At 37.4% G+C, this 18,567-nt stretch overlaps 1 protein-coding gene across 1 annotated transcript in view; it reads left to right on the forward strand.

Moving 5' to 3' along the window:
• The window catches only part of LOC132056786 (twinkle homolog protein, chloroplastic/mitochondrial), a 32,331-nt gene extending 17,494 nt beyond the window's left edge, over positions 1 to 14,837 (forward strand). The window contains 7 exon segments of the mRNA XM_059449135.1: positions 4,232 to 4,293; positions 6,282 to 6,365; positions 10,142 to 10,273; positions 13,307 to 13,403; positions 13,486 to 13,620; positions 13,701 to 13,768; positions 14,183 to 14,837. Coding sequence (XP_059305118.1) covers positions 4,232 to 4,293; positions 6,282 to 6,365; positions 10,142 to 10,273; positions 13,307 to 13,403; positions 13,486 to 13,620; positions 13,701 to 13,768; positions 14,183 to 14,231 — 627 coding nt within the window. The 3' untranslated portion in view covers positions 14,232 to 14,837.
• The last annotated feature ends 3,730 nt before the right edge of the window (positions 14,838 to 18,567 follow it).

Raw genomic sequence — 18,567 nt, forward strand, 5'->3', positions numbered from 1 at the left:
ACTTGGATTTCTTGCTTTTGATGAACTTTAATGGTTTCCCTTACTTTGGTTCACTTGGTTTGATGATAATCACCTTTAATTCCCTTTGGATTCTTGTTCATGAAATGTATATGGAGCCCTAGAAGTCTTAGAGAGAAGTAGAGAGATGTTGGAAATGAAATAATGAAGTTGGGAACACATTTAAACACTTAAAACATTTCAGCCCGTCGGGTGTTCCACCCATTCCACGGTCCGTGGAACCCAACGTCCGTTCATGAGCCGGTCGTGGTTCACGACCGCCTACCGTACCTTTTCAAGCGATTCAGGACCCATCCACGGTCCGTGTGGAACACACCGTCGTCCGTGAAACCCAACCGCGGAACTCATCGTTTCACCGAGTTTGATCCCGTCGTCTCGTTTGATCTCCAATCCTTACGGAACCTTCTTAGCACTTGTTTATCATTTCGTTAACAATCTAGCGGCCAGAACTTTTCCCCAACACATCATTAAGTTGTCATCAACTTACTACTCATGAATCCTTTCCGATACCTATCGTAAACATGGCCTTGTTTTGGCAACTTTCTCGTCAAACAGCGAGTGTCTTTCAAATCTTATTTAGAATCATCAATTGCTATGTCTTACTTATTGAAACATCGTATACTTCATATTTCTCATTAGCCTATTCACTGTGCATCAACGGAAAATTTTCCGAGGTGTAACAAGTTGTTAGGTGGAGGTGGTATGTTCAACAATGGTTTGATTCTTCTTGTTTCTTACAACGGGGTTGCCCAGTAAGCTTAGAAGTTTTGGCCAGAGTTGTTCATACACATGCTCGTGACGCAAACCAAGGTGGAGATTGAAAGAGTTGGTAAGAGTTGGTTTTTTGTCTTGTGATAGAAAATCCATGTGACAATTTTAGTTGGATGATTTCTATTACTTGGAGCCAAAGGATGATTTACTGGAGCCAAAGGATGCATTGCTTGGAGCCAAAAGATGTGGAGGAGAATTGAAATGCCATGTAGCACACTGGAGCCCAAGTCATTTTATGCCTATAAAATGAGAGGCAATTCTTCTTTGTTCATAATCCCAAAAATCATACAATTCATGTAGTGAGTAGTAGAGTTGAGGAGAGCAATTCTCTTAAGTGTAATTGGGAAATCTCCCCTTCCTTTGTTAATAATATAAAGACAACTGTTCTCTGGTGGACGTAGGATCATTTTGATCCGAACCACGTTAAATCTTGTGTTCTTTCTTTTACGTTTCCGCTAACAAGTGGATACTGCAAAGAGGACGTGAGTTGGTATTGCGTCATTGTGTGTCTACAAGAGATTAAACAGACGAGAAAAGGCTAGTGAATTGGAACATTGAGTTGTCGATAAAGAAGCCAACAGAGTTACTGGATACCGTAGAGAGGGCAGAGTTGATATTCACCCAAGTTGATCAGACATTTGTTATTAAAATATCATGGTCTTATGGCATATGTAAAAATATGAAGAGAGAATTATCTTAGAGCTAGTATTTATGGTTAAAGTTGAAGTAAAATGAATTGGTGATAGGGGCGAGGATTTGACCACTACGGTTCAACATATCTACTAGATGTATATCGTAGAAATATGGATATTAAGTCGTGCAGCACTAGAGAAGATTGTAAATAGTTACATTGGACAAAAGGTACAAGTATCACAAACAGGGATAAACTGAGAGAAGATTGTCCGAGATGGTTTGACCATGTCTTGCATTGATATCCAAAAGCATTGGTTTATAGGTGGTGACATTTGGTGATGGAAGGTATTAAAAGGATACGAATCACATGAAAGAAAATTGTCTCAAAAGAATTTCAATCTCTCAAAAAGTTAGCAGATCACCATTGGGTTGTCTTATATTAGTGCAGTTGGGTGTTATATGAAAGGGTTCCCGCATCTTAAAAGGACGATGGTGGTAAAAAAAAACTAGTGCAAGAGAGTCAAATTTTGATATTATTCTCGAAAAAGAGTCAAATTTAGATAGGTGGTTGGAGCGTTTGACTCAGTGAAAGAGAAGTCAATACAATTAGTGGATACCATAAAGAGGAGGTACTTTAGATATTGTGTCATTGCATGTCTGTCACGCCCCAAACCTTGGTGGAACAGATTGGCACCCGGTGCCTTAACCTTGACTGATGGACCAATTTTACATGTGTTCATAAACGCGACTAATGCGTATTTGCGGAAAAGGAACATTTCATAAAACATTTTATCTTCTAAAAAAATATAAGTATTCATATAAGCCATGTGAGTCTGCATTTGAAATCACAAAATGAAACGTGATATCTTTCACATTTTGCGGTATCTGAAGTCGGCTCCAGGGAAAGGTTTGCTTTTCTCTAAATATGGTCACCTCCAGATAGAAGCTTTTACAGATGCGGATTGGGTTGGATCTTTAGATGACATAAGATCTTCATCCGGTTACTGTACACTCGTAGGAGGGAACCTAGTTACTTGGAGAAGTAAGAAGCAAAGTGTAGTAGCAAGATCAAGTGCGGAAGCACAATATAGATTGTGAGCTTCTTTGGCTACAAAGTTACGGGAAGAACTGAGATTGTCTGAAAAAGGGAAACTTCCCCTGTACTGCTAAAACAAAGCTGCAATCAGTATAGTTCAGAATCCTGTTCAACATGTCCTAACAAGACATATTTAAATTGATTGATTCCTCATCAAAGAGGAAGTTACTAGTGGCACCTTGAGTTTATGCACCGTTAGAAAAACAGCTAGCGGATGTGCGTAAAAAAGGCCTTAACAACTTGATCAAAACACAAAAGGCCTCAACAAAAGGAATTTTCATACTCTGGTTTGCAAGTTGGGCATGTTCGACATCTTTGCTCCAATTTGAGGGGGAGTGTATATATATATTTTTTTTGTTACCTTGTCAAAAAAAAACTTAAAAGAAGACTTTATTTTTTCTTTTCCTAGCGTAATTATAGGAATAGAATATTTTCTTTTATTGTAATTGATTGTCTTTCTCTAATCAGTTAGGATTCACTTGTATAAATACCCATCTCATGGGATGTAAAGACATGCTGATATACAAAAAAGCCTTTTCTTCTTTCTCAAATTCTTCAGATCCACTTATGTTAGGTGGGTTGTTTGCAAGGAGTTGTTTTAGCATGTTTAGAGATTTGTATGTCAATGTTGAAAACTTGAAATAAATGTGAGATGTAGAGAATCTTCTGTGTTAGAGAACATTTGATTTGTCTTAAAAGACAAATTATTGAGGACTGTAATTGTTAGACATCCCACATCTCCTTATATCGTCTTGAGCAATCCTCACCTCTTGAGCTACCTTTTGGGGTTGAGTTAGGCCCAAAATCCATTTTTATCATGGTATCAAAACCATACCCATCCCAATTTCGGTTTACCCACTATTGGGCCTCCATATTGTGGTGTTCACGCTTCAGTTGGCAAGCCTGGACGTGCAAGGAGGTGTTACAAGTCCGACATCAGTTGGGGGATGACAATTTTGTCTCCTTTTATGGTCTTGGAAACTCCTCACCTTGAACTAGCTTTTGGGATAGAGTTAGGCCTATAGTCGATTTCTTATAGTAATGAACGAGTTAAGGTGGAGCATAATCGATTTTGAGAATTCATATAGCCGAACCCAACCCGCTTGTGATTGTGGCATATGTAGTGTTGTATCGACCATGTTAATTTTTATTGTTTGATTATTATGTGACAAAGTCAAGCTTTGGGCTAATAATGACAGGTATACCAATGAAAGTTAATTAATTTCAAATAGATTATTCAATAGCCACTTATTAGAATAATCAGATTCGATTTTTACTGTCAAACCAAGTACATCCTACATCCAGAATTCTAGTGAAAAAAGATAAAAATATAGTTAAAACAAATATTTCAACTCGTATAATTTCGTTTTGGACCAATGTTAACTCTTGCATTATTATGTTGCCACCCCAAATGCCTCAAAGGTGAACTGTAGTTACAACAGTTCCCCAATCATTTTCTTGAGTTTTATCACACAAGCTGTTTAGTCTTTCTTCAATGCTAAATGCGAGCTTTAAAATCTGCCAGACATCTGTTTTACAGCTCAGCCTTCACCTTCGACTAAATATTGCCTCATAAAATTAGGGCATTCCACTTTTTTCTATTCTGTCAGAGTAAGGAACAATTTACCCTTCAGCGCCTTTACACTTTGCCCATTTGTGTTTGCTCGTTTGGTTTGGTTTTTCTTACTTTCTATCTGTTTTACTGATCTGTAGGTACGAGAGCATGCTAGGAAACTTTTGGAGAAACACATAAAGAAACCTTTCTTTGATGTGAGGCAAGTAGGAAACATCCTATAATTCTTATGTCTCTTTGTCATTTTCTTTTTACTATTGCTACATGTAGGCAAGATGCCTAGCAACATACTTTTTGCATTACACTTTTTAAATTACATATTCAGTAGCATTGAGAAAACGGAGATGGTGAGAAGTTGCATATTTGTATTCTAAATTGTTTAATAGAATGCAGTATCATTCAGGGCATTAATTTTATAAAATTTTTGAATAGACAAAGAATGTAAGTGCTATGTATGTTTAGAAGCTGTTTGACAACTGTATTCATGTGGAATAGGAGAAAACATAAAACTCTCATGTTGTTTTTATATCTTTTGATTATTTGGTAGTTAAATAAAATGGAAGCAACCAAAGAGAAGATGTGGAAGAGTACCTCATTTTATATCTTTTGTTCATTTAGAAGGGTAAGAAATAAGGGGACTTTTTGAAGGAGCAAGAGTCCAACTACGAGTGACAAGAGTTCTATCTTGTTGCTTTTGTATTCTTCATGTGAAATGGACTATGGGTATTGAGGAATAACCTCTTATTTCTAGTTCTCTTTGGTGCATCTATGACATTCCTGGTTTTACAGATCACTGGGTGTTGTTCGTAAGGAATCATGTTGTAGATTCTGTACTTTTTGGTATATTGCTTGTATTCGGTAGGTTTTCCCATTATTAATAAAACTATTTTCCTTGTCAAAAATAATTTCTTTGTGTAAACTGGATGTATCCATATGTTTCCATAGCTAGCTAGTCTTTTGGAACGCGTAATGGATTTTGTAACTTTTAGCGTATATAATCATAATACCATCTTGGTGTAGTAATAGTGACTAATGAGTTAATGAATTCTTGAAATAAAAAAATTAGATAGTTAATCATAACTTTCACCATGAGAACTGGTTCATGCAACTGGATTTAGCCCAAATATCATCAGCTGGAAGATAGGGTTTGAAATGATTGCCTCATTGATTTATCCTGATAAAAATGTTATACCTGATCCCATTTCCAAAAAATTGTACCTGATTGCAAAGTTAAATGTTTTAAGGGAAAGAAACACATTATTTCAAACTAAATAAACTCTGAGAACAAAACGTTCAACTTTAAAATGTTATTGGTTAGAACAGCTTGTTTCTGATTGGATTCTTCTGCAAAAGCCTCCATGACTCTCAGTTGAGTGCATTATACCAAGGCCCCTCAAGCGACATAAGAATGACAATATCAGTGGTTATTGAAAGGGTTAGTGCAATGTAGAACCTATCTACAAAATGGGGATAAGTCCACTGTAGAAAATAATACTACCATTACAATTTTTTTTACTGTTGCAATGGGCAAAACCTACTATAACCGTGTGCTTGTGTTACTTGCATAAAATGGATCATAACTAGCACTGTTGTGCCATTAGTATCTGGTTGTGATCTATTACAAGCATTCTCTGTATGGTTAGGACTAATTTAGTAAAGTTACATTTTGTAATTAATAATGGCCGAGAGGTGCACACAATGTTTATATTTGAGAAGTATTTAGGTGTCGGGTTTATCTCTCCTGTGTGGTTTGCGAACTATTGCACAGGAGCTGGGTTTATCTTGTGCGCACCCGAAGGGTAGCGGCTGCGGGTTCCCATGTCATAAAAAAAAAGTATTTAGGTGTCAAACAGATTTGGTCCCCATTCTTGCAAATGTGTGGCACAGGTTTGAAGCCTTCATTCTTGGCAAGCATAGCCTGCAGGATGGACAGACAGCCTCTTTTCTAATTTTCTAGTATATCAACCCACTAAACCTTCTGTGTGCGCTGGTCCATGAAGGTGGGATAGTCATATCCTGCTACTGTATTTGTTTATAAAGCTTTCGTTATTCTTCTCTTTCAGTTTTTTCCTTTTAGCAGAACCTGACTTCTGTTGCACAAAAGAAATATCTTAATCATACTTGTGCGTTCATTTATATTTTATTTTTTTGTGAATTTGTATGTTAATTTTTCGATCATTCCCAATGCAGATATGGGGAATCTGTTGAACGGATGAGTGCTCAGGAGTTTGGAGAGGGAAAGCAATGGCTTAGTGATACTTTTTTCCTCATAAGGTGATGGTGGCAGTTTCTTGAAATATGAATCTTGACGCTTGCCTAATGATCTGAGTGACCTCTATTTGGAACTGACATATGTTCTCTAAGTTTACTATCCTTGTTTCAAAGTTTGTTTTTAATGACAAATCCTGGATCAACTGACAGTGGATCCACTTTTAAGGATGCCAATCAGTTAGGATTTAGTTGTTAGGAATTCTTTTTCTTAACAAGTTTTGACTAGGTAGTATTCGAGATATTAGGAATCCAGTTTTATCTTTTGTGTCCCACATCAGTTGAGAGAATGGTAATTGTCTCCTTATTTGGTATTGAGCAATCCTCACCTTGTGAGCTAGCTAGCTATTGAGGCTGAGTTAGGCATAAGGTGCATTTTCTTAACATGGTACAAGAGCTAGACCCATTGCCATTTCTTGTTTTGCCCAATATTAGCGCCCCATCTTATGTTGCCACGCAATAGATATCCAACCTAGGCATGTGACTGGGTATTAGATCCCGTATTGGCTTGAGTGTATGGGCTGTTGTCTCCTTATATGGTCTTGAGGAATCCTTTTAAAAATAATGTTCTTGGCAATTCTTACCTCATGAGTTAAGTCTTTAGGGTTGAGTTAGGTTCAAAATCCATATTTCTTTACGGTGATCAAGCAACAAAATGATGTGAACGAGGGTTATTGCTTTTAATGGGTGAGGCAGTGCAATTTGGAAGAAGAGCACATTTCAAATAGTGAGGTCCTAAGACTCAAGTGAGAAAGGGTCTCTTCTTTGCATCTAACTTTAAAACTAGAAAAAGAAAGAGAGAGAGAGAGTGGAAAATATGGCCTTTTTCTATCTGACTCTTCTCCATGCATCTTCAATAATCTCTTCGTTGTTTTCTTCTTGTTCTCCTGGTGTGCAAGCCATCATGCTGTTGCTACTGTGCTTCTCTTCTACTTCTTAAATCTCTCAATGATTCCTTTATTAACTTTTCTTGTCCATTCTTTACGGAGTAGGTAAAAGCGAAAAGCAAAAAAATAAGTCATAGTCTACTGGGGCTGTAAGTGCAAAGAAAAATTTAAGCGTGAGCTTTAACAAACAAAGGCACTAATCAGGAAAAAGTTAGGTGTGCGCGTGGCAAGCAGAAATCACTACAAATACTAACAATAAAAAATATACTTTAATGAAATATATGAATTGAAACTCACGTAAATCAAGTTTAAAAATATTTTAAATCTCTAATTTGGATGAAAAGATGTAAGTTTATGCTTTCTCGAGCTAGCTTTCTTATGCTAAAATTATTATTCATAATCACTAAAATTTCGCACCCAAGGGTGTGGCCTAGTTGTCAATGAAGTGGGAGGTTCTCCTCAAGTTCAAATCTCAAGTGCACCGAGTATTTTATGCTTTTTAATCATATCAATGTAGAAATGAGTATGTTGGTAAGGCAGTGTCGGATTCCTCATTTGTAATGTGTAGGATACAAGCAATCTCTTGTTCCGTGCAATAGCCTTTCTCATCTTTTTTTCTTTGCATGGAGAAGGTAACAAAATTGGTTTCTTATGTTTGGGGTAGGTCTAAAATAGTCCCTAATATACTTCTGACTAGTTTAGGTCTCTCAAGTTTGTCAAAATTGAGCACTTTTGATCTCCGCCAAATATTTAACAAAATCCGGTATCTGCTTAGATTTAACGGGAACAGTGAAGAAAAAGATTTGCCTCTCTACCTTTCAAAGTAGGGGTAAGGTCTGCGTACCCTCTACCCTCCCCATTTGTCGTAGTGAAGAAAAAGATTTAATTAGAAACACCAGGAAAGTCATGTCAAACTCAGAAACTTCAACACCAAAAACTGCACCAAGACACTAGACAAAATAGCAGAAACTGAATCTCAAGAAACTTCACTAGACGCCGAAAATAAACTAAAAGTAGCAGAAACCTTCAAATGTGAGTTCACGGGTAAATCTTTTTTTTTTTTTTTTCTTCCAAGTTCCCATTAAATCTAAAAATCAAAGTTGGTTAAATATTTGACGGAGACGAACAGTGCTAACTTTTGGCAAGCTTAAAGGACCAAAATTGCTCAGGGATATATTGAAGGGACTATTTTTTTTGAAAAGGTAATTAAACATTTTGTTAACCATTTTACAAAATCCTATTCCTGAAAAGTTTCTATAAGATTTAGAATGTGCTGTTCATCCTTTACATACTGAAGATTACACCAAAAAGCCAACGACCACAAACATTTGTATTTGAGCTTCTGCACAGTATCTGTTATCCCTTTCAACATTTGCCATTCCTTTCTTTCCATATAACCCAACAAACACAAGCAGGTATTGTATTCCAATTCTTTTTTAATGATTTACTGATTCCTTTAAGTCCCAAGCAGTTTAATAGCTGAGTATGGCATAACAGAATGTACCCTAAATAAGGTGAGGAATGATGATCAGATATGGCCGGTCACTGGAAAATGCAAAAGAGATGGCTGTAGCTTTCCACCTCTCTATTACGGATAAAACGCCAACTGTAAATTGTGAGGCAAGCTTCATGAGTGGCCAACCACATAAAATAACCATGACTTTGTAGGGTGCTTTTGATTTCCACGACTGCTTCCATGACCAATATGTTGTGCTGTCACTCACACTTCTTGATCGCCTTATAGTATGATTTAACAGTTGCTGCTTTGTCCATACGATGCAATCGTCAGCGTTTGCATTTATACACACACACTCTAAATCTTTTAACAGAAGAACTATTCTGGGAATTTCCCAATCAAAAACAATTCTTCTAAAACTTATGCACCAAGAGCTTCTACTCCAAGATTGTGAGACAAAGCAACCTGCATTATTCATGAGTCCATAAAAATCCTAATACCTAATCTTTAATGGTGAGGTCCTATCCAAGCATCATGCTAAAATCTTGTGTTTCTAATCCTGCCATAGCCAATCTTGACCTTTGTGTAAGCTTGAAAAAGTGGCCAAAAGCTGCTTATATGCTTCCAATAAACCTAAACCTTGCGAAGTGTATACAGGATCCACTTTCACGTTACTAATGCACACACACCCCCCCCCCCCCCCCCCCCCCCTCTCTGTTTTTTTTTTTTAATCCATCAAGAGTCAAGACCCTATCCCATTTTACCAAGTGATTAGATTTCTTATCTCACACTCATCGGTAAAAGAAATAAGGACACAAGAAAGGTTGGTATCGAGTCAAGGACACTATTGACAAGAATGCACTGCCTCCCCGGAGAAAGCTATTGCCTTTCCCGTCTAGCAAGTTTCTTTTGACCTCTCTTCAATTTTTTCCCACGCCTACTTTTACTCGTATCTGGAACCTAAAAGCATACAGGAAATTCTCTGATTTGACAGCCAAGTGCCTCTCCAGTTGTATCCCCAAATATAGGGACCATTTTTGTCATTTTCTCTGTGTGCATGCATGGTTCTCCTTTATTTGCCTTGACAAATTGTTTCAAGATGACTTCTTATTTCTTTAAGCGATTTAGTGGCTTTGGTGATTCCTTAATTAAGCTACGTGCTGGTTTCTTGCTAGTACAATCAGCTTGCTGCATGCAGTATTATTGCGTCAATATTGTTCAACTTCCTGAAATCTTCATAGATAGGTTTTAGTTAATCACATTGGTTAGATATTCTGAAGAAGCTTTTACTTCTTTAGCCATCTTTTTCTTTTTTACTTCGTATTTGTTGAATCTCGTATTCTGAAGTTTTACTTCTTGAGCCATCTTTATCTTTTTCATTTGTTGAAAAAAGAATCTCTTTTTTATTCACTAACCAGAAAAGTAGGATAATTGAACAGGTGTGAGAAAGATGGCCTACCAAATATTGATTGGGTTCTGTCACTTGCAAAAGCTGCAGTTTTAAGACATGGGGTGAATGGACTGGTAATTGATCCATACAATGAGCTTGATCATCAACGTCCTTCAAGCCAGTGAGTGACCTTTATTGCATTTCTCATAGTTGGTGAATCCATATTGACTTGTAATCTCAATATAAACCCAGGACGACAAAATGTGTGGCTCAACTTTAAAATGCATTTGCTGACTGTTCTTGGTATAAAGAATTAATATCTAGTTGAGGATATACTGTGCTGATACCTTGTATAGGGTGAATTCCTATCTTCTCTCTGCATTTCTCCTGCTTTATTCTTTTTCTACTATTCGTTTTGCTCGTACTGCTGCCATCTGATGCTCCATTTAAAAGCAATCTTTTAGTAGTCCTCCATTCTGCTTAAGGGTCTCGACAGGCAAACATAGTTCCAAGAACTTGAGCAAGGAAAGATGAAATCCCAAAAAATCATGGATCATTGTCTTCTTGTGCTTTAAAATCAGATGATGCGTTCTTTGAATTTTGAAATGCAGGAGAGAATGATATGTCTGCAAGTAGAAGAAGTGTAATCTTTCCTTTCCTATTGTTGAGACTGTAAATAATGCAGATTCTTATATTTTAAATCTAAAAATATTAATCCCTGTAACTTTGTGATTAGCAGAACTATAGTATGCAGGGTTTTTGTACACTTTATTTCATAAGAATCGAGTTACTTGAAAAAAAACCAAGAAAATAATGCGAAGTGAGAAATAGAAAGACTAAAGACTAGAAACATAAGATAGGCAATATTCGAGATATAAATCTCCAAAATAATTACTAAGGGTGTGTTCGGACTTTGGTATGGAGGAAAACTTTTTCTTTTTCCATGTTCCGTTGGGCAAAAATTTTGGATATTTTCTCAAGGTAAGCAAGTTCCTCAAAAATGGGGAAAATGACTTCTCTATTGGAAGTAGGGAAAACACGTTCCACAAGTGGCATTCCACATTGATTGTGTCCTCCCCACCCTCCAACTCACCTATTCTTCATCCCCACCCCCGTAGGCTCCATCCCCCCACCCCCAAGCCCACCTCCCATAGAAGTTGTCTAGATTATAGACAAATGCTTTTAAGATAATAACTTTTGCTTATGTACCGAACACAAGAAAATTAGTAAGAACCCACTTATTTTTCTGGAAATATTTTCCATGGAAAACAATTTCCTTCATACCGAACACACCCTAAGAGCCCTAATCAATTGTAGTAGACTGTAGACCTAATTAGCAAATTAGGGCTAATCATGTTTACTAGCAGATTCAATTCAAGAACTTTGATAAAAGTAATCTAGACCCTTAATTGAATAATTAAAGACAACAATTAGTATAAGACTAATTACATTCTTCAATTAATTGAGTAAGAACTACAGATATCAAGCATAAAAATTAATCTTACCTCTTAAAGAATCATTCTTGTAAGGTTGTAAGATAAATCTCAAGTAGTCAATACACAAAGGGGTAAAGAACTCTCAATAGTATTGATAATAATGTTGCCAAAAATAACAAATCCAACCCGATATATAGGGGTATTTTGAGCACCCCTAGCCCACATAACATGAGATTTGAGTTCTACTTTTATAGAAATAATAAATAAGTGAATATTAACGTCAAACTTCCCAAAACGATTTAACAAAAAAGGAAAGAAGTGACTTTGTTTTGCTCCAAAAACACACACCTAATTCAGCATGTTTGGCGCGTGAATTTCAGCCTATTTTATGCTTGATTTTCAGCCCCTTGACTCCATGGGAGCTTGATTTTCAGCCCCCTTGGGGCTCCATGTGGTCCCAATCTTCCTTCTCTTGGGCTTGGACCATGAAATATGGGTAACACTTGGCCCACTCTTCGCTACAATTCTTGGGCTCATTCTCGGGCTCTTCTTCCACGATAAGCATCGTTTTGATTTCTATTGAAGCCCAACAACCCTGGCTTGCAACTCTTTAGCTTGAGACCTTGACGGCAGTCTTCTTAGGGCTTCTGTAGCTTCATCCTTGCCCATGGAGCTATCACTATTTAAAACCCAACGCCTTGAGGGAACAATCAAGCTGTGCAATTCATAGAAGACCTATTCTCCCATTTTTCTTTCTCAACACCTATTACCAAAGTTAAGGGCTTATCTAATAGCTTATAGACTTAGATTTTAGGCGGTTATCGAATCGAGGGGGATGAATGAAGTGAATTAAATTGAAGGGATTGCTAGTGAGGGCTGGAGTGACTGGAGTTTGAATCACTCTCTTGCATCCTGATTTTGGTTCATGAATTTAAGGGCAAGAATGGAGTTGGATGTGAATCTTTTATGTCCCAAAATTTAAGAATTGTAGTCAATAATTGCGTGTGTAGTATAACTTGTAAATCAATAATCAAAGTTTTCTCTGCATAAATGAAACAAAATGAGTATGAAAGAGTCTAAACATGAATTAAGCAGGAAATTTGTAGGAGGTGGTGGTGGGGAGGTAAGAAGGGCCCCGGGGGGTGGGGTGGGTGGGAGTGGGTGGGAGGGAGGGGCAGATGAGTGGCAATTCCCCCATCCACATTTGATTGGCTAATCCCATCCGGTGGCTTCATTTCGTAACCAACAAGAGAATGATTTGCAGTACCGTGGGCCTTGATCCTATTCTGCACTTGGCTATCAATTCACCCCTTGGCATTTACGACTGTTGGGATACAGTAATTGTATATAATTCTTGCTTCACAAATTTGTTCAATAGATTTGTCCTGCTCTTTTATTGGAATTTTGAATTCCTTGTATCTCAAGCACCAGTTTTTCCTACAATGTATGCTGGTTTGGTCTTTCCTGTTCGAGGTCCTCCTTTTATGGAGAAAATTCCTAACTCCTTGGATCTCGAGCACTCATTTTCCTCCACATAGATTGATTACCCTTGTCGACTTAGATATTACCTACAGAAATGTTTCATTTGACAAACCATCCATTATGTTTTCCTCTTGAAGTCAATATGAGTTTTTTCGGTGCTTGAAACATTGAAATTGAGTTGTAATGGTCCATCTACATTACCAGTTAGTCCAATTTCGAGATCTCTAGGAACGTGTTCTCTTTCCTTGTGCATTATTGGAGTTGGGTCATTTATAACCGTTCATTTAACTTTTCAGGACTGAAACAGAGTATGTCAGCCAGATGCTGACAAAGATCAAACGGTTTGCGCAACACCATTCCTGTCATGTTTGGTTTGTTGCACATCCAAGACAGGTTGGTTGACTTAAATTACTGTGTTACTACTAGATTGCTGCCTTTTTTCTATTCAATATGATCATCAAACATGTTTTGCCAGTTGCATCATTGGGTAGGAGGTCCTCCAAATCTGTACGATATTAGCGGAAGTGCACACTTCATAAACAAATGTGATAATGGTATTGTTATTCACCGAAACAGAGACCCTTCGGCTGGCCCTGTGGATCAAGTGCAGGTTTGATTTTGCTTAGTTAAGATCATTAGTTGTTTATCTTAGATGTTGAACATCACTAAAAGTTTTCTATATAACTCTAGGTCTGTGTAAGAAAGGTACGGAATAAAGTTAGTGGAACAATTGGTGATGCCTTCTTATCGTATGACAGGTACTTTATTTTTTAATGCTAACTCCTACACATATTATTTGGTGTCTTATGTTAATATTTCTCTTGCAACATGCCATGTACTAAGAACTCATAGTGAAACTGGATCTGTTTATATTTTTAATGTGATCTCACAGCTAATTTACTTCTGAGGAATATTTGGTTTCGCTGTTTTTCACTACAAAATGAAGGATGTTTCTGAGAGTGCCGGAATTGGTGTAAATCAACACCCTTTTGGTTTCAAATAAAAAGAAACTTTGCTTTGATCTTTGGGACTTCGTGCCTTATACTGTAACACTCTGGAAACTCAGTTCCTCATTGCCCCTCAGATGGAATGAAAGAGAAATTTATTCAAAATATCAACTTCTTGAAGTGCGAAATGTTGTGATTTGAGGTGCTTGCTTCTCTATTTTGCAGGGCTACTGGTGAATTCAATGACATTGATGAGGACCCAAGGAAAGGGTAGCAAATTCTGGATATTCCTCCATTTTGGTACATAATGTGTACGATACTTGACTTGCGATGAGAGAGGACAGCTCCTACAAGCAATTAAAGCCATGTGTGGAAAATCAGGCAGAAAAAACTCAAAAGTAATTACCCATTGGTTGACATACATATATGTATCGGAGCATTGTGGCTAGTGATGTTCTTCTCTTAAGTGGCTCTTGTAAGATAAGGTAACAAGCAACATACTAAGCTGTTGCACCTTAGAGCATCCTAATACCCTTGCAGGGCGGCGCGAGATAGAGATGTTAAGGTTTTGGAAGTCTCAATTTTTTCCCCAGGTTCAACTTTTGTAAATTATTCAGTAGTGACTTATGTACGCGGGCTTGATTCCTAGAGTCAGTGTTTAGGTGAGCAGATGTCGTATTCTCAACTTACAAATGTACGTGTTATCATAAAAAAAATTATTGTTTGTATTCTGGAGGAGGCTTATTTCTGATAATCGTTTGTGTTGAGGCGGTTTATTGGTTCTGTTATGTTACTCCATCTGACCATCTCTTTGTAAAATTAATTGGGTTGATGTACAAATTGAGAAGAAAAAATGTTCAAAACAAGAGAGATTGTAATGTGGTACCGTGTTCACTTTTACAATTCGGTCCTATGGAAATATAAAAGTAAATTTGTTATCCTTCTTTCACGGGTATTATGGGACCAAAACTCTTTACCCATTCAATCTTATGAAATAAGAAAACATATATCCACATAATATTGTATGAGTTTGGCTAGCCAACTACACTGTTGCAGGTTAACATTGTCCTGTTTTTGCTTTTCCTTAAATGCCCCTAACATTCACAGTAGCAACGCATGAACAAAAGGGTGGGCTTTTCGTCCTTTTACTCATCCGATTCTCTTCCTTCCCCATCCCCCGGGCGTAACTCTTCTGGAAGAGATTATAAAATGTCGCTTTTACTGGGAAGAGAACTCAACTAATACTACACAAAAACGAAACCCACTTTCAGAGGGGATTAATGATGTATATTTTTTAATATTTAAACTAGGCTATGGATTGCCTAAATGGAGCTCAAATCTGAATCATTTATCATATGCTGATGACACAATAGTTTTTGCCTCTGCTGACAAATGGTCACTTCAAAGGATTATGAAGATTCTGCATGAGTATGAAGCTGTTTCTGGTCAAAAGATTAATGTTCGTAAGAATGCTTTCTACATGTATAAGAAAATATCTAGTGAACTGGTGCATGAAGTCCAGCAGATCATAGGATTCTCAAGAGGTGAATTTCCTTTTACCTACCTTGGATGTCCAGCAGATCATAGGATTCTCAAGAGGTGAATTTCCTTTTACCTACCTTGGATGTCCAGTGTTTCATGCAAGAAAACAGAAGATATTCTATAGAGATGTGATGAAGAAAGTTAGAGATAAATTGCAAGCATGGAAAGGAAAATTACTGTCATTTGGTGGAAAAGATGTATTGTCACGACCCGACTAGGGGCCATGACGGGTGCCCGGGGCTAACCACCGAGCACCGCTCATACCTTTACCCGTCGTACACATCAAGCGTTCATTCATTAATCTTATACTCAAATCATAGGAAAACCATTTTTCACCTTAAAACATAATTACCTTTATATATATAAGCCCTTCGGCTATCAAAATAATATACATAAGATAAGGACATCATGAGACCATACTACCCACGCACGTGCGTATCTACGAGCCCTGCACCGAGTACTAGATATATGGACGGGACGGGACCCCGTGCGTGCCCCAAAACATTTATGTACAAAATAATAAATCAATGGCACCTCGGAACAATGGAGTGCCCTCAAATGCCAAACCCTATGAATACGGGTCGCCTCCCCGTTTACAATGGGCATGAACACAGCGTATAAAGAAAACGGACGTCAATACGAGCAATGTACTGAGTATGTAAGGCGCGGACAATAACATGATAAGAGCGTGAGGAATAGCATAAGATAAAAGAACCGTTCATTTCTCATAATACTTTTTAAACATTCGTCGTACGTACTTACCCGCTTTTGTTATACAGGATACACTTGTTATATCCGCGCGCTATTACGTATACGATAACACAAAGGTACATCCACGTACCCGGCCATATAGGCTCGGTCAGATCCGTACTCGCCCTCCCGGACTCGATAGTATCCGTACTGTCTCTTCCGGACTTGATGCTATCCGTACCTGACCTTTCCGGACTACGCTATCCGTCTACTCTTCCCATACCGTCCGGGACTCGATGCTATCATACATACATACATATACTTAAAAATACATAAATGAAATCAACATCATCCTTAGCATTACCATACATCTATCATTAAAGCATACATTAGAACATTGAAGGTAACTATGGCGAGGTCGGGGTGACATGAGATCGTGGACCCCCGATTACCTTATGGAGTAATCATAATCATCACATCTCACCTTGAGGAGAATAACGTTTTAAGGTGAGCGTACACAAGAAAAAAAACATCAATGGAACCATACTTAGAATCATTAACTTCATGGGCATCATATCTCGCTTTAGGATTCTTTAGACTTAAACTCATCATCATCATCCATTATCATACTCGTGTCTTACCTCTTTTCTTTATCTTATACATATGTAGCTCCTTATAGTCATAGAATCATCGTCATCATTATCGTGCTCATAATGTATCTCTTATCTTTATCTCATATGGCTATTCATGAACATAGACTCTTTAGTTTTCGGAATGTAGGAAAATTCACGGAGAAGGAGGGAAAATCATGCCATAAGATTCATGCCTTAGAAAGAAAGGACTAGCCTCACATACCTCTTTTGTTTAACAATTCTATCGCTTGATTATTCTCCTTCGATGCTCGCGTTTCTACCTTCAAGAAAGTTCGTATTAACATTAGCTAAACGATTATAAGAACGTACTTACTAAAGCTAGAGAAAATCGGCAAGCATCTCCTTTGTTTATACAACTTTCCTCACGTCACATATCAACTCCCAAACATCCATAACAACACTCACAATATTATAAGCAACAATCATCATTCATCTACATTTTTCACATTTCACAATTTCACTTTAATTCCTCCATAATCATGGTCATAGTTTACTATTGCATTTTCTCACATATAATACTTATACCATGTTCTAAATGTCATTCATAACATACTTACAATCACAACATATCAATATTCATGACTCATTCCAAACTATTACTCAAAATGTCATTATTCTTACATTCATGACCCATTTTCTATTTCCTTCTACAATCCAAGTGTTTCAACTTTTCAATACCTCAAACAACATGGAAATACCATAAAACTCACCTTAGATAATGGAAGAATAAGCCTTGAATGGAAATATTCTTCTTGCACCAAAACCCTAGTTCACTTCCATTGGAATTTCTTGGCTTAGATGAACTTCAATGAGTTTCATACACTTAATTTTGTTGGTTTGATGAAGTTGATCATAGATTTCTCTTGGGTTCTTGTGGATGAAGAGTGGAGAGGGTTCTAGAGGATTCTTGAAGTGTGAAGTGAGGAAATGAAATGAATTAAATGAGAGAGGGTCCTTATATCAACTTAAAAATTTGACCCGACTCGGACATACGGACCAACATACGGTCCGTATAAATTATATGGACCGTATGTCCGGCCGTATATTTGATCCGATGGAGTTTCCATTCGGCCGGGGTATACGGTTGAACATACGGCCGATATGTTTTATATGGCGGTATGTTTGGCGTATAATGCCCAATCTTGACCTTTTCCGAACTCTTTCTCGTCGACTCGTTTGATCTCACTCTTATGGAACCTTCTTAACACTTATTTAACACCTCATTACCAATCTAAGGGACATTATAACTCTTCTCCAAAACATCATTAAGCCATCATTAATTCGATACTCACAAATCTTTCCCGACACACAACATATCCCTTGCTTTCCTTGACAACTTTCTTCCCTCACCTCAAATGTCTTTGAAATCTCGATTAGGATCATCAAATGCTATTTCTTACTTATCATAACATCATATACATCGTGTCCTTCGTTAGTATATTCACGGTACGTTAACGAAAATTTTTTGAGGTGTAACATGTACTGCTTAACAGTGTGCTGCAAAGCATTCCTGTATATCTGTTATCAGCAATGGTTTCTCCCAAATGTGTCATCAAAGAGTTGCATAAAATGTTTAGTAGATTTTTCTGGCAAACAAAGGAAGATGGTAAATGTAAACATCGTCCGAATGGAACAAATTGTGTTATCCCAAAGTGGAAGGTGGTTTAGGATTAGATCATTGAATGATATTTCAAAGGCTCCTTTTCAAAGCTTTGGTGGAGGTTT

Source organism: Lycium ferocissimum, chromosome 5, assembly GCF_029784015.1.
Source record: "Lycium ferocissimum isolate CSIRO_LF1 chromosome 5, AGI_CSIRO_Lferr_CH_V1, whole genome shotgun sequence".
In the NCBI taxonomy this organism is placed as follows: domain Eukaryota; kingdom Viridiplantae; phylum Streptophyta; class Magnoliopsida; order Solanales; family Solanaceae; genus Lycium; species Lycium ferocissimum.